The sequence below is a fragment of the Drosophila teissieri genome, chromosome 3L, assembly GCF_016746235.2.
Source record: "Drosophila teissieri strain GT53w chromosome 3L, Prin_Dtei_1.1, whole genome shotgun sequence".
NCBI classification, from domain to species: Eukaryota; Metazoa; Arthropoda; class Insecta; order Diptera; family Drosophilidae; genus Drosophila; species Drosophila teissieri.
In genome coordinates, this window is record NC_053031.1 from 10,061,550 (window position 1) to 10,084,700 (window position 23,151).

At 39.9% G+C, this 23,151-nt stretch overlaps 1 protein-coding gene across 20 annotated transcripts in view; it reads left to right on the plus strand.

Moving 5' to 3' along the window:
- The window catches only part of LOC122618156 (ecdysone-induced protein 74EF), a 79,000-nt gene that overhangs the window by 45,650 nt on the left and 10,199 nt on the right, over positions 1 to 23,151 (plus strand). For 5 of the 20 annotated variants that reach the window (XR_006326001.1, XM_043794308.1, XM_043794324.1 and 2 more), the window contains exons 3-10: positions 8,109 to 8,594; positions 11,068 to 11,277; positions 13,583 to 14,332; positions 14,879 to 14,932; positions 15,756 to 15,848; positions 16,903 to 16,957; positions 17,787 to 17,828; positions 20,904 to 20,924. Coding sequence is in view for 16 of the 20 variants with exons in the window: in XM_043794308.1 (XP_043650243.1) it covers positions 8,109 to 8,594; positions 11,068 to 11,277; positions 13,583 to 14,332; positions 14,879 to 14,932; positions 15,756 to 15,848; positions 16,903 to 16,957; positions 17,787 to 17,828; positions 20,904 to 20,924 (1,711 nt within the window). In the remaining 4 variants the exon portion in view is untranslated. Of the gene's footprint in view, positions 1 to 8,108; positions 8,595 to 11,067; positions 11,278 to 13,582; positions 14,333 to 14,878; positions 14,933 to 15,755; positions 15,849 to 16,902; positions 16,958 to 17,786; positions 17,829 to 20,903; positions 20,925 to 22,496; positions 22,774 to 23,151 lie in introns of all 20 variants that reach the window. The other 15 variants (XR_006326003.1, XM_043794310.1, XM_043794311.1 and 12 more) reach the window with 8 other exon arrangements.

The window sequence follows — 23,151 nt, forward strand, 5'->3', positions numbered from 1 at the left end:
TTACATATTTTTAGATACTTTGGAGGAATGCACTTTCACTACAAACTTCAGCATTTTATTCGTTCTTATACCATTCTATGTAATTTATTCCATTTTTGCTAAATCTCTATGTATTATTTGGCCATGTGTAGCAGTGCCGTTTTGTCGCGTGCTCTTTAAAGCAAACCTAATGGCAATTGGCCACGCCCACTTCCTGCACCTGCTACATCCATAAATTGCGTGTAATTTTGGATTTCTTACTGTTTGAATGCTCACAAAGCTCATTTATATTTCATAAACCTAAAGGTTTGTGGCGTGTGGCGGGTGAGGGGAGAGTAGTGGGTGGCCGGAAGAAGGCTTTTGTTTTTCAGCCGTTAGTTCCTTCCGCTTCGACTGCTTGTTTATTATTTGCCTACGTACTGTTCCGTTCTGATCCGTTCTGTTCTTGTTTTGTGTTGTTTTGTTTTGGCCCTGTTTGTTTGGGCCTTGTTTGTGGAGGGCAATTTAATAAGCGTCTTGGGGCTTTGCGTGTTTCTTTTTTGGGGCTCGTCTAAAGAAAGCTGAAGGGCCTTTAAGGTTTCCATTTAAGGAGGTGTTTCCCCATTGATTGCATGAAGGGGTTGCCTGATTTATGGTTTTACTTGGCTGGGGGCGTACGTCGAGTACAGAGGACAAATATTGTTACATTGATTGCATCTAATGCTTAAGCGCGAAAATCAATCAATGGCAACAGCAAGCGACATCGTCTCGATTTCGCTGCAATCGCTGCAATCATGAGAGTCGTTTATTTGTTGCCAAATCCGTTGGCTAAAATGCTCTTCAGTTGCGTCTGGCTTTTTCGGGGGTAATTCAATAGAGACAAGTGAGCTCTCGACTTGAACCCACACACGGAAAAAAAAACGTATCAATTACAATTACGTTGTATTTATCTGATGGGAAATAAATGAGCTTATAATGACCAAGGGTTCAATTGGTTGGGGGCACAGAAATATGATTCGTGCGCTACATGTAATTAAAGCTAAAAAAGCTGTATAAAAAAATCCATTCCTGAAGAAGAAATCCTTGATTTCTCCAAACTTTATTGCTTGTGTTGCCAGTGCAGTCCATAAAATATATGTATGTGAAGCTGGGCGTAAACGGTCCACTGTAATGTGATATTCCTGGCTTGATTGCGCTTTCGGTTCAATTGGCGATTACCGATTGCTACTCCATCATTCCGTAAACGATGTCAGGCGGGGGAAAACATAAATTTTCGTCCACTCGATAATCGCTATCCAATTAAAAGCGAAAACTTCAAACATGCTGACTTTCGACGATTCTAAGGCGGACACGTATTTAGCTGGGGTTTCGCATCATTTCAAATGCGTTTCGTGGCTGCAGCCCTTTTGGACACGCTTTCATGATGCCTGTTAGCCCATGAAGGAAGCCACATCAAAAATATATATAAAAGTCAAATTTCTCTTGGATGTTTTTTTGATGTTGCGCCAATTGACAGCGCCTTTAATTTCTTCTTGGTTTTTTTTTTGTAATGATTTTTGTTCGTCTCGTTGCTGTGTATTTTTGGTTTTTTATTTCCTTTGGTCTTGTCAACGCATCGTTCGACTGCCATAATTCAAGTCTTTCTGTCTGTTGGTGGCACGACGTTTGCATAGCCAAACATTTGCTCTTAAATAAAAATTTATTTGGTATTTGCGCGAGTTTTTTCACTCGCACACTTTGCCTTGTTTATTGACAAGTTGAGCGAACGTGAAGATCTCTGCGCTTTTTGTTTTATGTATTTTCTTTTTCGACTTTTTGTTCTGCGCTTTTCGATATTTGTCTTCATTTATTTATATTGATTTTTGTGCTACTGCCGATGGGTTTCTCGCTGCCGCTGATTTAGTACCTATACCAGCAAGTGCGATGGTAGACAGCGAGTGGTCAATGGCCAATTTCGTTTTCATTTGCTAAGCCAGTGAGTAATCACAATGCATTTATCTATCGACCTTTTCGCACACACTTTCCCACACCCTTACACCCATCCACTCGCACAGTGGCTTTTCAATTATTTAATTTTCCGCTCACGTTTTGTTAGTTTTTCACGTAGATTTTTCATTGGCCCTCTAGCTAAATGCGACAAAAGGAAAATCCCAACGTAGTTTCGCGATAAAAATCTTCGAACAAGAAGCGAACCCGAAAGTGCATCTTCAGCTTTCGGAGGCGGCGACATTCTCACGTTTCCATTGGCATTAAGGTTTAGTTGATCGCCTTCACCATTTAAAGGGGATTGAAAGAGGGTAGTATAAAATACACTGCGAACTATTGGTACACGAATCAATAATTGAATATAAGAATTCGTTTTGAGATGTTCAGGTGACTTTCTAAACCTTTTTTGCAATATTTCATTTGTGTGTTTGCATTTCTACCTTATTTTAATATCTTAGCTTATGAAAGTAGTTACCATTTTATGGCACTATTTTGCGCAGTGCATGTGTGGGTGTGCGGCACTTTTCCCATTCACTCGCTCATGCTTCATTTGGCAAAGCTGCAAGGCAATTGATGACAGACCCGGAGTTGGAGTTTCGACTTTGGGTAAGGCAGCATAAATTCCATTTAAATGGCAAACCAGTCCCCAGCTGCATCATCATCATCATCATCGTCATCGTGATGCATCTTCAGCTACTTCAGGTTGGGCCATTAACAACTATGGAAACTGCTATGTGGGCAGCCGCCTAGTGACACACTAAAGTGGCACCCCAGGAAAGCAGCAAAAAATCGTATTTCTTATATATGTACATATATATATAACAAAAAATAATAAGAAGAAAAACAGCATGTCTGCACGAGGTAACAGAAACCGCATTTAAATGCCGGTCTGCAATTCAAGTTTCGCTTTTGGTTTTTGCAGATGCGCAGGTAGAGACGACCAAGCGTTCCCCCAGTTTTTCCCTTTCATATATCCCGATTTTTCAACCAACCGGTTTTATGGCTTAGCCAAGCTTGCCTAGGGCCATCTATTCTTTTTTTTCCCATTTTTTTGTTGTGTTTTTGCTGGCATTTCTGTTGGGGGTTTTGCCGTTTCCCGTTGCCAAACGTTTGGCCGTTGTTGTGGATATTGCTGCTGTAGGCACCTGCAGTTGACGTTTTAGGTTTACCGTTTTGCAGTGGCAGTTTTCCACTGCTAACCTGGTCAGTTATTGCCCAGTGCTTCGCCCTGCTGGCGTTGTAATTTCATTCATAAAGTTGGCCTACTGTGCGTTGCGTAACTTTAAGTTTAATGGGGAAAAATGGTCTAGCAATTTTAGAAAATGTGGTCCAAGGTGGGCCAAAGCAAAAACTATTGTTCATGGTCGCTTTTGCTAGATATCCAATTGCGTTTTTATTTCAGGAAAAAGTCTGAAATGTTTTTTGCACCTACAAAAATCTTCCAAGATATTAAAGTTCCCTTGTAAAACTATGTTCTTTAACATAAATTCCCTAGTCTACACTTCTATTTTATCCTTGAAAAGCTAGATAGTCGTATGCTGAGCCCCAATGGGAGACAAGCAAGACGGGCTTATTGCCTTACAGTGCTCATTAAGTATACGAGACGTGTGACGCGCTTTTCATTAATTTTCGCACCCAACAACCCACTCCGCTGCATTGCAATGCGATGATGCAGTGTTTGTCTTATTAAAAGGATGCAGAGTGGCAAACATGGCATCTTGTGTATTTTGAGATACATTTCCGTTCTGTTGATTTGCGAGCAGATGCACACACATGGGAACCCCGAGTATTTGTATCTTGTAGCGCGTCGCTTCACTCGCATGCTGCAATTTCAGAGCCCGAGCAATTCCAGCAGTCATATTACATGTCACAGCACTGCAAAATCCCCGTCCCTTGCACCTGAACTTCCTCGAACACTTTCAACACGCTTTCGCTGTAATTTCCTGTTGGCAAAAACTGAAAACTGGCAGAGGATGCAAATCTGTGTGTGTGTAGTGTCCTAATTTGTACAAGGACTTGCTGACTAGTTTAATATCCTTGGGTGGGCAACGTCGAATTGCAATTGACATGTAAATTGAATTGGCACGTGCTGCATTCGCTTTCCGTGGCAATTATGGAGATGTGACCTTTCATTAGGCCAAAAATCCTGACCGGATTAGATCTCAGACCAAAATAGGCAGTGACACATTGCCGTGACATCGATATATACTCGTATATGTATATAATACTTTCCAAATCTTATCTGGGCGGCAGACGTGACCTGCATCGACCCACTTGCAACCTAAACGCCCATTGAGCAATCACCGAAAATCACTTGAAATCAAAGAGACCCAACCAAGTTTAATTCAAAACAATCGCTTGGCGCGCGCTAGGCAAATTTTCAGTTTCAATTGGCAGTTGGTTTTTTGTTAGACATTTTTTGTTGTATTTTTTTTTGTTTGTCGTTTAATTGGTATTCGCGGCATGAGCCAGGCAACCGAGTTGGCCCGGCTTTTTAACGAGCGTCGCCCCAAATTTGCCATTGCATCGTAGACGCCAAAATTGGCGCTTCGATCGCTGAATTGCGTCAGCGATTGAGCAATTGGTCAAATTCAAATGCCTTCTCTGACTGTGTCAGGTTCAAACTTGGGCGGCTGTTCGTTCGGCACAGGAATACGTTATGGGTTTATGGGTAATGTTAATCGAAACGGACGCACACGGCCAACAAAAAAGAAAGAAAAAAAGAAGAGTATATATTGGTTTGAGGAAAAAGTGCGCAGTCAAAGCACACGAAAAAATTTCACTCACCATTCACGTCACGGTTTATTAATATTCCGTTGATGTAATGCGCCTGAAACCGCACACATAATTTATATATAATTCGGTTTGACTTCTGACAAGTGTGGCAGCCTTTCGGGTTTCGTTAGTTGCTGTCTAAATATTTTGGTCCGGTTCAAGACAACAACATTTAACATAAACACAAAGTTAGATTTGGAAAATCGGGCTGTCTCTTGAAAAGTACTAATTGCAGAATACAGAAGATCAAAGCAGGTTGTTTAATATGTTTTTAATGTCCTTGCATTCATTTTAAAACATAACTAACCAACACTTTCTTATTTCTACAACGAATTCACGTTCAATTATGAGTTGCAACACCAAATAAATTGAGCTAATAAATATGTTGTATGTCGTTATTTTTAAAGTGATGCCCCATCAAAATGTACATTTTTTCAGCTCGCCAGTGTAATTATATTTCACTTACTTTTCCAGTTTTGCTTCTTTTTCGTAATGCATTTCCCAGCGTGATTTTTTCTGGTTTTTCCCCACCTCTCCCCACAAATATTTGAACGCATTTTTCTTTCATATTTATGTATGTTTTCTTTTTGAGGTGCGTATATATTGTTTCTTTTTTGTTTATTTTTTTTTTTGTTTTTTTGCGGCGCCCATCAATCACCAGCCGTGGAATGTGTGACACACATTAAACGTAACGCATACGCAGCGTGTGCTGCCAAAACGCAATATAATTAAATGAGAATGGAAAAAATGCTCTAATATTTTTTTCACCATCGAAGCGCCGAAAAATCGGCTGGTAGACAAAACGCTTGAGCGCGGCCACTTGAAAGTGCAGCCAGGGAAATTGTTGCAAAACTGGGAGCGTAAAGTGTTTTGTTGAAAATTCTCCAAAAACAACAGTGGCGAATGTAAACAAAAAACGATGGCAGTTGGCGCTGGTTGCCCCAGTCAATAAAACAGTGCCAGCTGCCGACAATTTTTGTTGCCTCTTGATGTTATTTTTTTTTTTGCATTTTTTTCTTATTCTGCAGAGTAACTACAAATGCAAATTGCCAGGGCCGCAGTGCCGAACGAAATATTTGCCATGTAAATATGGCCCCGCGAAAGTAAAAAAAAAAAGGAAAATGTGTAAAAAAAGAATACTTTTTCGTCCTGGCCGTCGCTCCGCCTCACTGTTCAAGAGCAATTAAATGAGAAATATTTGCGAATGCAGCGAAGTATTTGCTTCAAGTGCCTGTGACCCCGCGTTCAAAAATTCCGTTGACAGAAAATTATGAAACTTATTGAAAGTTGTTTAAGGTTGAAGTTTCTGAATGGAAACCTTTTAAAATGGAACAGACGCACATACGCAGACTCACTCATTAAGCGAAGATGCTTGTGGTTCTCAAGTGCAAGTCAGCACATTCTCTGCCGGAAAAGCGGGTGAGGGAGAAAATCGGAGGAAAAACATTTTCATTGGCACAAGAGAATGAATTTTCATACAAATTTTATGTAAATTCAACATGACAAGTTTCTCCTTTTTTCATTTTTGTTTTTTTTTTCTGCACACGCTGTTTAGTTTTATAGGTGTAGCATGTATGTATGTGCGGGTATAAGAGTGCGCATATATATCATGGGTTGGCCAACGTGGCGGATGAGCAACATGAGCACCAATTTGCACGGCGGATTGTGTCACTAGTGCGGGGAGGGCAGAGATACTTGCACCTCGTCTACTTGTCATATATGTGGCTTGCATTTAATTAACAAGCTAATTTTTCAAAGCGCAAATCGCCAAGTTGCCAGAAACAGAGCACACAAATATATGACGACTGCAATTTGATGGCCTGTGCCAAGAGAAATGCACATAAAATAGACTAAAACAAAAAACTAATTTAATACCCATAGACGCATTGATATATTTTTTGTGGCGCGTTGAACTAGCAGGTTTATGGCCAGCTTGCCAAGATAGATGAACCGTGTCCATCGAATGAAATAGTTTAGCGTCTAGGCATTTAAAATTGCTTTCGTATATTTTTAAAATGCACTAATTAAACGAACTCAACTAAAGTGTGCAGCACAGACCTTTTAGTCTCTGTAAGTTTTCGTAACAACGTGTGTCATTTGGCCAAGAATCGTTTATTAATTGAATAGCAAACATATTTTACAGCACTTAGCATTCAAGTTGTGCAATTTACCTGCATTTCTATGACATTTGCATTAAATCTCAGAATTAATAACCATTTTATGTAAGCAGCTGGTGCAGCGGCAAACATTTTCCATAGCCAAAAAAAAAATCATATTAAAATGCCACTCACACGATAAGCTTCGTTCTTACCATTTTAGCAACCGACCAAAAAAAAGTATTCAGCAAAAGTTTTTCTTTTGCTCTCCGCCGCTCCCATGTGTATATGAATTTAGCCAACAAGCGACAATAAGCTGCAAATTTTGCATATTTCATAGCTGCTGACAGAGGTTGGGTTGGTAGTGCGGGCGAGACAAGCCAAATAATGGCAAAAATTTATACAAATAAAACTGACAATTTAAAGCGCATTTTGTTATACCCCGCTCCAAAAGCCCAACGAAATCCTGGCCCTTATCCTGACTGCTGCCTGCCTGCTTTCCTGTTTGCCTGCCTGTCTCTCCGTCTGTCTGTCTGTCGGTCTGTCTGTTTGGGTTTGTGTGTGTCCTTTGTCTAGCGGAGAGCTTAATACGGCAAGCTCTGGTCCAGAGCTCCCGATGGGGTTACCACCTGGAAAATAAACTACCTGGATTTAATTTTGCACTTTTACGGGCACAGTCCACCCACCAAGCACCACACACACACAAATGGGAAAATGCTTAGCATGAGGTTGGGAAAGTGGGAAGTCCAGGTATAAAGTAGCATGAAGAGTATAACCGGTTAAAAACTAATACCCAAGTAATTAATTTTGAGACGCCTCACTGTATATTTTCTAAAAGAGTTGTATACAGTATGATTTTTTTTATTACAAATATTAATAATATTAATAGTTGCATAGTTGCAGTGCTTGAAATTCCTTAGGAAGTTTTCTTAGAACAAAATGTATAGAAGATCGATGCTGCACATAGATACATATATGCCAAGAAATGTTCTTAAAAAATAATTAAAAGAAAATTCATATACTAAAGAAATTTTATAAAAATAAACACCTTTTCTATTATTAATTGAAGTGCTTACTGCTGCAGAAATAATTTTTAAATAGGTTTCGAAAAAAAAAAACCTCTAACAGATCGCTTAGGCAACATATCATAGTGAAATTTCTTTGAGTGTATATTAGGGGTACCTACACTTTTACGACCATTACTAATCCATAAACCCATCTCTCTTTCTCTCTCTCTCTCTGCTTTTCTTCCCCCGTTCTCTCTTTCCGTTTCTTTCTTTTCCGTACATGCAGCACATGGTGCAGGCGGGCGTGGCGCCTTTTCCGGGCGCTCCTGCCGGCTATGCCGCTGCTCCGAATCCTGGAGCAGCGGTTGTTGCCGCAGCGGCCGCCGCCCAACAACAGCAGCAGCAGCAGCAACAACAACAGCAGCAGCAGCAGGCCCAGCAGCAACAGCAACAACAGGTGGCCGGCGGAGCACCGAACGCCGCGGACAGTTTGTCCATGGCAGTGGCAGCGGCAGCGGCCAAACAGTCTGCTGATCCAGTGACCCAAATGAAATCGGGCAGCGAGGCAGCCACAGGATCTGGCAGCAGCAATAACAACAACAACACAGCCGGGGCAGGAGCAGCAGGAGCGCCAGGAAACGCCGCAGGATTGACCACAGAATATTCAAGTGGCGGCTGCGGGGGCGGCGGTGCATCAACGGCCAATTCGGTGGTGGTGGCCACCACCAGTGTTTCCGACGTTGTCAATGCCTCGCTGTACATGCAACAGAAGGTGAGTTTGTCTGGACAATTGTTTGACCTATGGCCACCTCCCCCAAACCTCCGTAAACCCAACACCACCCAACCCACCCACTTTCAAAACCGCCCACCATCCAACACCCACCAACCAAACAATTCCATCCACTCGCTCGCTATCAGTCTATTTGTGTTTGTGTGTGTTTGTTATGCATTTGTAGCTGTGTTTGGTTTTTGGCTTTTGGGTTCGCATCGGTTCGGTTTGGTTTGGTTTGTAGCTCCGCTTTGAATTGACACATAGACACACAGATACTTATATAGCAGCGCTACACTGAACGAAAATTCACAAGGCAACTTGACATACACACAAATTCAGAAGGCAACTTGACATGCACACAAATGCGTGAATATTTGATTTTACTCTGTTTTTAAAATATGATTTAGTAAAAAGACGTTTTTCAAATTGAAACATACAAATTGGTATATACAGACTTATAATATGCTAACGTTTCTTTAAATCTTTTATGTTGTATATAGTTTAGAAGTCAGATCAAAAGTAAGGCCAAATATGCAATATTTCTGTTTGCATATACATATGTACAAAAGAAAAAAAGGTGACTACATTTTTGCAGTGTAAGCCAGGGCATACAAATAAAAGCCTTGCTTGTTATCGCTATTGCACCTGCTCTTGTTTTGTTGTTTTTTTTTGTTTGGTTGTTGGTGTGAGCGCTTTGCTTTTACATTTTTAATTGCAGCGAGCTGCACAGAGAAAAATGCCATCAGCAAGCAACACTCACGCACTTTGGCATTCACAAACACAAAGACACACACACACACCTGCACACACTCACACACATGCACACACCTTGCTCACCTGCATTTGTTTGTGTTGGGCGTACGTTTTTGTAGCATACTTTTAGTGGCTGGTCGTGGCTCTCGTTTCTTATTTGACCCTGGAGCTGGATTTCAGTGTGCTGTGTAGTTTATTGTTTCTTAGCTTCTAATTAAAAATTGACTATAGCACACACGTTGGCGTACAGAAGCCAATGTTGGCCAGCGTATCTCTAAAATCATGTGCATTCCATAAAAGCACAATCTCATCTATTTAAGCAACTTTAAAAAGGGCAAAACAGATATGCTTGTGGCAATTGTGGAGGTCGAGATGGAAAATGGAAAATCAGCTGAATAAATACAATACCCTTGTTTGGTCCATTGACCAGCAGATATTTACTTATGAAAATGGATTCGTGCATTTGAATAATTTAATTGATAGAAGAGCAATACTGTATTTTTCATATGTAGGCCAGCATTAAACACAAGAAATTTGCATTTAGTTCGCAGAACGATTGTGCCTTGCAGGTGTAATAAATACTCAAATATTTAATAAGGCGAAATAAATGTGTTTTGTGCTTTTGTTCGTTTGCAACCTTTGACTGGCTTTATCATGTTCAACGTGGTTCACAATTAATTAAATTGTGCGCTCCCCAAACAAGAACAATACGCATACGCCACGTTAAACAATATTAAGCCTCACACTTTCAATAGCTCCATTGTTTTTGTTGCTATATGATCGTCCTGCGGCAATATGCAACGAAAATGACAAATTATTTTGTACTTAAGCATGGGGTTGGGCAATTTAATATGCTTATATTAATACAACAGAAGACGATGGTCAGTAAAACCAAATCGTAAGCATTAAATCCAGTGGTTAGGTGTCTTGAATGTGCAATAACTTTGGTCAACACATTTCTATTTATTTCCTCTCGTCCAAACATTCAATTACTCGGAAAATTCCATTCAATCAACTGTTTATCAATATTAATTGGCTAAGCAACAGCAACAACTGAAAAGGCAGAAGTGAAAATTCGGATAAAATCTAAATGAAAAGACCGCAAAATTAAGATGAAATCTTGGGAAAAGGATTTGAATTGAAGAACATACAAATGTGCTGTCGTTTATTGCGATTAGCAATTTGCATTTCATTGGCTAGAAATTCGAATCTTGTCTGTTGTTTATTTTTTGGTTTTATGTGTTAAAGAATTAATTAGATTCCTAGAATGGTTATGTTAAATACCTCTAAGAAAATCTTAAATGATAAATGTATATTCCTAAAATGTTTAGAAATACATATGTATACATAATTTGGTAATGGATACTCATAAGCAAGCATATAATTTATTTATCAATCTGCATTTTGTCACAACTCATAATTATATATAAAACCTCTATATGGTAATTGTTAAAATTATATATTCAAGGCATGTTCCAAGCAATTAAGCAGCTGTAAAATGGTTGAAAGTAAAAAATTAAGCTAGCCATTTAAGCAAATTGTTGGTGTTGGTCGCCTGCCTGTCTGCCTGTCTGGTTTTTTAGCCCATCTCTACACTCTATCTCTTAATCCAAGTCCTCCACGCACACACAAACGCAATCACACAGATAAACAGTGAGGCTGCAACTGCAAACTGCAACTAAAACGCAAATCCTTGTTGTTATCTGAAAATTTATCACAGACAAATCTGTCAACACAAACACAGACACCACAGTACGAGTACGACTACGAGTACGAGTACAATGGAACCAGCCTCGCAGAACCAAGAGTCCCAGGTCCCATTCCGCATCATCCACTGACAAATGGACATGCCGTGGAGCAAGTGCAGCAGCCACCAGAACACCAGCAGCATCTGCAATCATCGCTGCCCCCACAAAATGTGCTCAGCATAGTGAGTCAGCAAACAAAAACACCACAAAAAGAAAAAAATTATAATAAAATAAACAGACGAGGAAGGAATAAAAAAAATGTGAAAACAAACCATGCAACATAGAGCAGAGCCGGGTGGACAATTGAAATTTACGTGCCACTTTCTTGGTCTTACCACGTTCTTTTTTCGTTCTCCCATTTTTATTCTACTATTTGTTTACCAAAGCTCATCTTCATTAGGCGACCAACCGACGACTGGCCATGGGTAAAGCTGCAAGCTGCTTTTTGCCTCAACTTGAACTCAACTCTTTTGTAATAGCAATTTTTTCTATACGCATCGTCATCATCAGGGAAACATTGTTCGTTATGCCTGGCAAAAGCAGATGCTGGCCAAGTTTCTTATAATTAATTGAGTTGGTGAAATTAAGTTCCAACTGTGGCTACTACAGCTCAACCAAAATGTGATTATAGGGACTTGCGTGCACTTTATTTTAACTCCATCAAATATGATGACTGGACACTGTCCTTTCATTTAAAACCAGATTTTACTAATACTTTCAATCAGTTGAAATGGGTTTATAATTTTCCTATCAATAATCCAATCAAATCTTGTCGTGCCAGCTTTAATTAAGATATGGAAAATAAATAGCACCAATCTAAATCTAAGGCCACACAATGCATTCAAAGTTCAAGAATAATACCCAAGTCAAATATTCAAATCAAAACAATTTAGAGCAAATTTCTTGCCCTTTTTTAGTCGGGCAAAAAAGTTTTCAAATTTATGCAGAAATTCTTTTAATGCCGAATCAAGCCGAGCCGCAGACCTTTTTTCCAGCCATGTCGCGTGCCACAGAAAAAGCATTTCGATAAACTAAAAAGCGTTAAATGTCATTTACGTGTAACCCGATACCCGAAACAATAAACCCATCCACCAACTCCACCACCTCCGCCAGTTGGCCATTTATGGGGCCAAAGTTTTTCACGCCATTTCACTTTGTGCCCCAAACGTTCGGTGAACATGCAAACCAAGTACAAAAAAAATGAACAAAACACAAAAAAAAAAATAAAGTGAAAAGATGCAAAGCGTGGAAAAAATGTATTTTGTCACGGGGCGGAGAAGAATTTGTTTAGATTTATGTGTCAACAATGCGCAGCAAATTAAGTTAAGCGTTATTTCTATTGCCTACATTATGGGGCGAGCGCAAAATCTGTTTATATATTTCTTTTTTTTGTATCCTGTCTACTGTTCATTCTGGTTTTTATTGCATTGTCAGCGAATTTGGTCGCCTGCGTAAATTGAGAATATTTCATATTATTCCGGATCGGGGAAAATGCCGTAGGAGAAGGTGGGGTGGTGGGGGCGTTTGGAACAACAATAGCATACCATGCCATGCCATGCAATGCCATCGATGCATCGCAATGGCAAGTACATTTTCAGTTTTAATAATGCAGAAATACAAAATGCAAACATTTTCGCGGGCTCGTTGGGGGATTTCTGCTGCGCTGCGGTGGATTGGGTATATTGCAACAGTTTGCGCGACAGTTTTATTGCATAAGTCAACACAAGTTTGTGCTACATAATATGTATCTACGTATGGATGTGTTTGTGTGTGCCACTTCCATCTCATGTTTTCTCTGCTCTCTGTCCTGCATGTCCCCATTATCTGTGTGTGTGTGTGCATATATGACTTTTTTTATTGGGTCAAACCAACACACACACACACATGTGTATACAGATGCGTGTGCCCGGTTTTTCCGCACCTCTCGCAGGATTTTCATTTCACCCGGGATGTAAACCACTTGGAAATTGTATTTTCATTTCAATTGTTTATTTATTGCGGCACTTGCTCGCATTCGATTTGCCAGGCAGCACTGAAAATTCAACTTGCAAAAAATACATGCAAAACAACTGCAAACAACAATGGCAAATAGCTGGAGTGCTTTTGAAAGTTTCGCAACAAACGCTTTTCCACCAAATTATATTGGGAAATTTAATTTCCACATTTGGCGGTTTTTCGCCGAACGCAAATTTTTAAGTTTGCAAGAAGAACACATTAGCATATTCAAATATAAATAGATATCAACAAGCTTTATTATTTCAAATTTACATTTAAGATTAATTGCAGGATCATTCATAGTATTTTGAAGAAACAAATTTTTGTTTGCCTATAATTTTTATCTTACGTCCAAAGAATTATTTCTTAAAATGGGGAGCATTGGGAAATTTGAACAAAAGTTATAGTTAATAAAACTCAGATAGTTTAAATTAAGTTAATTATTTTAAAAGCCATTACTAATATATGTTTGTTTTCTGTTGTTCTTTGCAGTCCACAGTATTGATCGCCAATGAGGCAGCAGAATCACAACAGAGCTCCGCCATGCCCAATTCTGGAGGCGGTGGCAATACCGGTGGCGGTGGCGGCGGCGGAGGAGGCGGCGGCACGCCCAGTTCTCCGCTCAGCAACTCCCCGTCCAGCGCAACAGCCTCGCAGGCGGGCGGCTGCGGACTGACCCTCAATGGCAGCGCCACCGAGGGCAGTATGTCCGGTGATACATCGCCGGTGGCCAGTGGTGAACCGCTCCTGCAGACGCCGCCCGCCCTCCAACAGCAGCAACAGCAGCAACAGCAGCAACAACAACAGCAACAACAACAGCAGCAACCGCTTCTGTGCAGCAGTCCCACAATGCAGGCGATGCAATCGGCGGGCACCTCAGTGACGGGCAGCTCGATAGCTTCCGGCACATTGGCGGCCACCAGCAGCAGTGGCGTTGGCCTCTTGCCCACCACCGGTTTGGACAGCATCGCCAGTGTTGGTGCAACAGCCGGCTGTGCCGTTGTGCCGGCCAGCACATCGCAGGTGATCGCCCACCTGAATGCAGCAGCCGCCGCGGCCAGCGGCATCATGTCGCCCACGGCCAATGTGGCCACTAGTCTCAGCAGCGCCCTAGTCCCGGCCCAATCGGTGGCCGCCGTTGCAGCGGCCGCCTCCCTCGATGCCAAAAGCCAGCCGAAGCGACTGCACGTCTCCAACATACCGTTCCGCTTCCGGGATCCCGATCTGAGGGCCATGTTTGGGGTGAGTACGGACATGGATGGAATCAGTGTTATTAATAGCTATCACAAAAATGGGATACATTATGTAGAGTCAGTACTTGAGAATGAATAGCAGCCATATTATAGGATACATCATGTAGAGCCAGTACTTGAGATTGAATAACAGCCATTTTATAGGATACATCATGTAGAGTCAGTACTTGAGATTGAATAACAGCCATATAAAAATAGGATACATTAGAGTCAGTACTTGAGATTGAATAACAGCCATATTTTATGCACAAAAATAGGATATATTATGGAGAATTAGTACTTGTGAATGAATAACAGCCATATTTTATGTACCTCTATATATAAAAGAATTCAATTATATTAAAGCTTTGTCTTTGTTACAAGTATCGTGAACAGAAAGTCTCTTTAAATCCAAAATGGTTACCTTCTTCCATTGCGCTCTTAAATTATAAATTATATACAGAAGGTCCAGATCTGCGTTAGAGCTCCTCACGAACTTGACTATCCCTTTGAAAGCTTTCAAGAAATTAATATTTATTATTTTTCTATTCCCCAGCAATTTGGCACCATTCTGGACGTGGAAATCATCTTCAACGAGCGCGGCAGCAAGGTAAGTTGCCTCAAACTTTCTATACTTTCTAGAATGAAGCACGCTGTCGCTCTCTCTCTCTCTCTCTATCTCTGCAACTGTATCGCCTGCCTGCTCGCTCTCTGTGTGCCTCTCTGTCTCGCGCATTGCGGCCATCTCACTCTGCCGCCAATTGTGCGGGACATTTTGCATCTAATTGTCGCGCAACTCATTTGAATTATGCACTTCACGAATTCCCAGATGAGGAGATGAGCAGATGTCTTTGTCCGTCGCCAGGGCAACCTTGTCGAGTTTGTCTTTTTTTTCAGCAGCTGGAGCTGGAGGTAGAAAATAATTGCATAGTTGCCATGGCACCAGGAATTGTGCATAATTCAGGAACCAAGTCCCAACACCTTGAGATGCTCAAGGAGTTTTTTGGAGAGCGAGCGGCAGGCGAAGGAGCTGGCAGAATGAGTGGTAGTGTGCATAGCAGGGCACGTGCATGTCGTCGCAGTCGCCAATCCCAAAAAATATATATAAAATACACCCAGTCCTAGTCCCAGTACCAAAATCCAAATCCAAGAATCGACCCACTTAAAAACCCAGGAGTACAAAGATGTGCCAATGGCCCCTGTCCGAAAAGCATGTCCTTGGCCGCCTTGTTGATGTATTTGTAGCTTTAGCTTTATCTATCTAAAATATATACATAATAAACATAATATATATATATAAATATACGACTTCAACAAAACCCGAAAAAGAGAGCAGAGTTTGTTGTATCGTTTATTTTTTTTAGTTTTTTTAAAAATCGTAATCTATATACTCTATATGTTTCTTTAATTGCATGTTTGATTGCGAATGGCAGGGATTCGGTTTTGTAACATTCGCTAACAGCAACGATGCAGAACGAGCACGCGAACGTCTACACGGCACCGTGGTTGAGGGACGCAAAATCGAGGTGGGTGCATGCCATATCATATATATACAACTTACCAACCAACACACACACATACACACACACGCACACATATACCGCACTAATATATATCTTATGTAGAATGTATATCACAGGAGTGGCGGAAAGAAATTGCTTTTCAACTTTTAATCCTTGCGTGCCAGAGTGAAATGGCTTTAAAAATGCCTCCATCCAACTACTTATTTTTTTGGTTTTATCTGTTTTCATTTAATCCAAGGAATAGCGCACAGTGATTGATTCTTATTTGCCTTTCATTAAAAATTAATTACGCATTTCTCATTTTCGCCTTCCCTTCTGATTAATGCTCCCTGGGTGAGCCGCAAATAATTGGCATTAAAAATATGCTGAAAATGCGCAAAGTACAAAAAAACGAAAAAACGAAAAAGTACGTCTGTCTGTCCGTCGGTTGGTTAAACAAATTAACTGAGCCGCATAAAAGGCTGAAATGCAATGTTATTTTCCAACAGCGAATGGCAACGGAAATCGCGCGAGTCTAATTAAGTCCCAGTGTCCACAAATGGATGCCATACTACATGTACATACATATGCCATACATGCATGCATGTGTGTGTGTATGTATGTGGCACAAGCGGAAACGGAAATGAATGTCCGTCCGCTCGCTGAAAGCCTTCAAAAATTAATAATCTCAATTTTTTCAATCGCAACAAATGGAATTTAAAAAAGAATTCAGCAGTTATGAGCTCTTTGTTACTTTTTATCCGTTTACAAATTCCCACGGTTTTTTTTTCTTTTATAAAATAAAGACCTTTCCAGCACACACTCACACTTCCACAAAAAAAAAACACTTTGAACACTATTTGCAAAGATTTTCGTAATTGTTAACTAACACATAATTTATTTCTACATTCTCTATACATGCGAAATTTATAAAAAAAATTATATATATACTCTGCTCACATGTGTGTATATGATATAATGAAAATCTTAAAAACTCATCACCAAACCAACAACAACAACTACAACCACCACGCTCGCTGAACTATCAAAAAATTAAATAAAATAACCAATTGTGAAGGTGAATAACGCCACTGCACGTGTACAAACCAAAAAAGTGACAGCAGTACCCAACGGTAAGTGACCCTAACACTCAACACACTCAAACTACACCCACACACACACATGTAATCGCACACACACACACCAACCCCACATCTATATATTCACATACAGACATACCTATGTGGTAGCTAAGTTTAAGCCACATAATGAAACAAGTTCAAATGTTCGGCCAAGAAATGCAATTACGATGAAATGCAACAGCAGCAAAAGCTACGAAAATAGCAATAAAAGTCTGCTCAATTTAAGTGTGCATTGTTTTTGCTGCTATTGTTAAGTTTCTTAACATTCCTCAAGTTTTCGTTCCCTTATTTTTTTTGTTTTTGGATGTTTTTTTGTTTCTTTGTTGTTATATTGTTTGTTTTGGGAACTTTTCACATCAAGTTCTTTGGTGGCCAAAAACTGAAACTAAGTGAAACTGAGAAATTGAGTTGCCAGCGAATGTGTGTTTCCTAATGAAAATGTTACAATTTTTGTTTCTTTTACGTTGGCAGTACACGCTAGACAAATGTTTCCCCGGCTTAAAGTAATCCACGAAAAATGCCACTAATTTGTGGGGGAAAAAAGCATATTGAATACTTGTATGCCTTTTGTATCGTTTTTTAATTTAATTTCATGAGGTTTTGCGGCTGTCTAACGCACATTCAAGATACACCAAAATAATATTTAATACACATCAGAATTAATGCGTACTTGTGGTTTCGACTAAGCTATGTTTTATGCGTCTGCTTTGACAATGATAATTATTATTGATGATGATGATTATGATGATGATAACGATAATGATTGACCAGCGTTATTGATATGATTTTCATTTTGTTTTCTCTCAAACACCCCACACAGTTGTACTGACCAAAGATGGTGCCATACCGGCCCCAGCTCTAGGTGAGCCAAATCCAAATCCAAACCCAAAAATATTCCCCCATCAAAAAAAAAAATCAAAAACCAAAATGAAATAATGAACGTATTTCGTAAGATTTTAGTTTTTGTATCTTGTATCTTGTGTGCCTGCTATGACACGAATGCTCGCTGCTTGCAGCTTCCGATCCCCTCCGTCCATCTATATAATCGTTTGATTTGAATGAGAGGTCCTCTGAAATGCCTTGGCATGTTGCACGTTAACTGTTGCTAACTGTGTATTGTACTCGACCACCCCACCCCTCCCCCATTGGCTGAATGAAATCTAAATTTGAACTCGCCCCAAAACGATATACTCCACAAAATAGTTAAGTTGAACTTGTAATACGTCCTAGCATGCTGAAAAGAGCTTAATAAATAATTTTAGGGGCGACCAAAACTTACCAATAATAAATATCAATAAAATGTGTTAATGATTCTTTTTAAAGAAAAAGTATCTTTTTAGGTACTTCAGTTTATTTCTTTGCCCATAAAACTCTTAAATTTTCATAAATTCTATCCATTTATACTCACTCTTATCCATTCTAATTCGGATTGCTTAGCTGTGTATCTTTTTAATGCTCCTTTGCGACTTGATATTCCTCTGAATTCGAAAATCAAAAATATCTATCTTGAAGTTCACTCAGCTAGAAGTTCTTAGTTATTTCTTGTGCCATTTGCAGTTAAGCGCAGTTCAAATGGAAGTTGTAAGTCCGCCTTTTTTTTCATTTTTGCACAAATAGCTATAAGAGGAGCGTAGCAAGAAAATAAGTTGAAACCGAGAAAAGTTTTCCATGCAATGTATAATAAATAATACTGCTGATTAAATCGTCTTCTCTCTGTTTGCCATTAAAAAGTATTCACAGCGCAAAATCTATACTTTGGGTACGCTCAATACGATAAGCCGCTTACAAACCGAGCAAACCAGACTCAAACTCAACCCAAAACCCAAGGCATCAGATTGAAAAGGATGCGATGGGAAACGATGGGAAGGAGTTCTCTGGCAAAGCGGCTCAGGACGATAGCAGCTTTTCTCCAGCTCCATCTCCATCTCCGTCTCCAGCTGATGCTCCTGTTCCCTGGTGGTCGGTTATCCTGCTGCCGATGCAAAATGCTTCTTTTGTATTGCCAACAAAAACTTAGACTCGGACACAAAAAGGCCAATATGGCTGGCTGGTGCAGAGTATCGGAGGAGCAGGTTAGCCGTCTCCATCCTGACAGCTCCCATTTGGCCCTGTTGTCCTTGGCCATGTGCACGTGCACCTAATGCGCTTCATTTGCGTTGCACTAAATGCTGCTGGAGACGCAGAACTTTACCGACTGTCGCAGGACACTGCTCTCCGCACTATAGTACACTACAAAAAAGAGACACTTTGCTGTAATAATAGTGAGCATTATACCTATATTTAGCCAACATTAGTACTGATGATGTAAACATCTTTAGCCACACGTTGAAGGAGCAAGTACTGTTTATTTCGTTCAGTGCAGGCAGAAGAAAGAATCGAAGGGACAGCAGAGCTCCATTTACTCTAGGTCCTGGCAGTCACTTTATCACGTTTCGAACTGGCTTCTTTTGCATGGCAAATCGCCTGCTGCATTATTACCCAGCTGGAGGACGCCTCACGTCGTTGTCCTGCTCGTTAGGCGCCGGCAGTCAGGGATTCAACAGAGCCACTCAGTCAGTTAGGCAGTCAGCAAATCAGTCAGTCAGCCATTCAGTCAGTCAGCCATTCAGTCAGTCAGTCAGCCAGTAAGTGAAGCGGCAGTCGGGATAATTGCGAATAAACCACAAAGTTGCAAACATGTGGTGCAGCAGCCTCACCCTGCTGGCAAAACAAACCGTACAACCTACAGACACTCGCACACGCCCATAAATTGAGCAAAAAAGTTAAGTTTTCTGGTTATCCTGGAGGCGAAGTGGTGGCACCCTTATGGGGGGGTGTTCAGCAAGAACGTTTTATCCAAGCCCTGTGTTTTGTTATGTCTTATATGCAAATGTGCACCCCACTCGCTTACTTTGTGCATTTGCAAGAAAATTTACTCCGTATAGGTTGATTTTCCCGCACAATTTTCCCCTCTGACTTCTGCCTCATCATCTTGCCATTTTAACTTACTTGGTGTGTACGCTTCTTTTTCTTTTTTTTTCTGCTTTAGTTTCTTCCTTGCGTTGATCCTTTGACATGTTAAACTTAATGCGCCCTGTCTTCTTTACCATGGCCCCCATTTTTTTTATTTTTTTTTTGTATTTTGTATATGCCCTTCATGCTGGTGTCTTTCTGTCTATCTGACATGTCTCTTACTGCATTTTTCGATGGTTTTTCTGGGTATTTATTTTACCATTTTCCAGGGCAATTGCAGACTCCTGTGAATTTCCATGGCACAAAGAGCAGAGCTCATTGTGTAAGCATTCGATCGCTGGAAGGAAGCAATCATGGCTTGCTTATTTGTCATTTTGTTAAGCATTCCTCTAGTATTTGCCATGAATGCAAGGTTTAAGTCTACAGAGAAAGAAAACCGTTTGATCCCATATTGTATATCCACTTGTTTCGTTCTATTTATTCTCAATTTTCCAACTAAACTGTCCTGTGTACTAAAGCTCTGTCCATTTAAAGTTTGGTGCGCTAAATTATGAAATATCATCTGCATAAACCCTGTTTCTCTATGTGGAAATTTTAAATTTACATACGTATGCAAATACCCCTTTTACCCAATGAGAGAAAACACAAGGATGCTGCATGCAACAGCAAACAATGAAAACACAATGCCACAAATCAATTAGAATTCTACAGTATTTAACCAATTACCATAAGCACTAAAAACGAAAATCAATATAGTATCTGTTATGGAGCTGCCTGTTTTTTTATGTGCCTAAGACATGTATCCAACAATATTTATTATAGGCAAACCAAAAAAAGATAGTAAAATGCTAGAAAAAACGTATTTAAATGCGAGACTAATGAAAATATTTTCTTTTGCCTTTTCCATGCGAACAATCAAATATATATATATATCTAAATGTATATATATGCAAAAATATATAAATCTCCTGCTGGACACACACAGTTTGCGTACAATGGCCAGAAGGTAAGCGTTTTGTCCACATTTTTCACTTTAGTGTTTTACTGCTACTATTACGTATTTATTGCCTGCCGTACTTTCGTTGTAAATTCTCAAATAATAATACACACAATTAAACACCATGCCCAACACTGAGAAGCAATAAGTTATCATAAATGTACAATAATCGACCAGTTTTCGTTTCTGTAAACATACTCGTACATATTATAACTACATACATGTATTATTAAGAGTTTTATCAACGAATTTTTTAGCTCGTAAGCCGAAAGACCAAAAGCAATGAACAAATATTTAGGCAGGGCAGCAACGTTGATATTGTTATGGCTATTGATATGAATATACATAAGCCCATGTGTAGGAGGTCATCGTCGGGAGGATTAAAATGTCCAGAGTTCACCAAAATGAAACCATTTTTGCGATTGCATTTGTTCGTTATTCTTAGTTTTATTTGGTTGCAATCTGCAAATATGTTTGGACAAAGAATATATATTTTTACGAGCATTTACTTTCGTTTAATAGATACATGTAACACTACTTAATTTATATTTTTTTGTTGGTAGGTCCCGACGGAAATTTCGTTAATCTATATCAACTATGCATACAAACTATATATGAATATAATGCTGCAACTTATTTGATAACCGTTTTGTAACAGTTAAACTCTGTTTTTTTTTCTTTGGCTTATAATTTCTTATGTTTTGTCTGCATATAACCAAAGTTCAAACAAAGTGGAAAATACCAAGCAAGCTAAAATTACCAAACCGAAATGAAATTGAATTTCTTTTAATCATAAAAAGCCACATTAACACCCGCTCGAAAATCCCGTTTTTAAAGCTGGCCCGTCCGCCGATTTCTTTCTAGTCCTGATTTTAAATTAATAATCGATAATGACGAATAATGCTGATGACAATGACTGAGATCATTATACTGATGGTTATGAATTTAGCATATTGCGGCTGTGTTGTCTTATGCATACTACCTACTATATATATATATACTTTATATATCAATTTATATGCCAACTACTTTATCTACATATCCTTTTCTTAACCAGTTTCGTTGTATGTGCGTTCCATTATGATTCTGATTCTGATTATGATTATGAATTTGTATTTGAATTTGAATTTGACTTTGATTATTGTGTACTTCTCTGTTGTCCTGATTTACATTATCGTTATTACACGTTTTACGTTTGGTCTGGTATTCCTTTGGTCTGAACATGTCTGAAATGCTCCTTAGCGTATATACTATTTATACTCGTACTCGTACTCGTAACTGTAACTGGTAACTCTCGTCGCGCGCCAAGATTCAACCAAAAGTCTAACTTAGCACTAGAACTAAGCCGAAATGCAAAACAACTGCAACTACAAATATACAACAACAACAGCAACCTCATCATGCATCCCTCGAATATGTATATACTCTATATTAAAATTCAACATAAAAAAAGAGAAAAAAACCCCACGCACACTCCTAACACTTGCATTCTAAGTTCATTTTAATGGTGACCACAGAGTTCGAAAAAAAAGAAAAAAACTATAAACCCAACTTATTTGAAACCTATATGACAAATCCAAGGTTACCGCCTGCCGGTCGCCGCCTGGCCGTTCCTGGGCGCCCCCGTTGGCGCCGGAGCACCCACCCTCACCCACCTTCAGCTGCCCGTCTCCATGCAGATGGCGCAAGCGCCGTCGGCGGTCGCGGGCGGTACAGCGGCGACATCGCCGGCAACGGCAGCAGCGGCCGCCGCACATGCTGCGGCTGCAGCGGCGGCCACGCCCATAATGCTCGCGCCACGCCCACCGCACACCGCTGTCCAAGCAGCAGCGCCCACAACAGCAACGCCACGGCGGAGGTACGACGACCAAAAGTGTTCCAAAAAGGATCCTGATCTCAGGGTCCTTGGTGAAAACGCGCGTCTAAAAGCAGAATTCAAAAAGGACATCAAGAAAATTGTTTGCTACGCTTATAGGCTGACAGAATATACAAAAAATATTGGCAATTTAATACCAGCAGTAAAATCATAAAAGAAATATAAAAGAATTTTTTTTCCTCTTAAACATTTAAATGTTTTGACACCATCGTCATTATGAGTTTTAAGAACATTATTTACATTGCTTATTGAGAAAACTCCAGTTATTTATTATTTTATGAAGAAGTCAACGGAACTTTTTATTTAAATTTTCAAAATTGGAACCAATAAGAGTAAGGCTTATAAGCGTAGCAATCGATT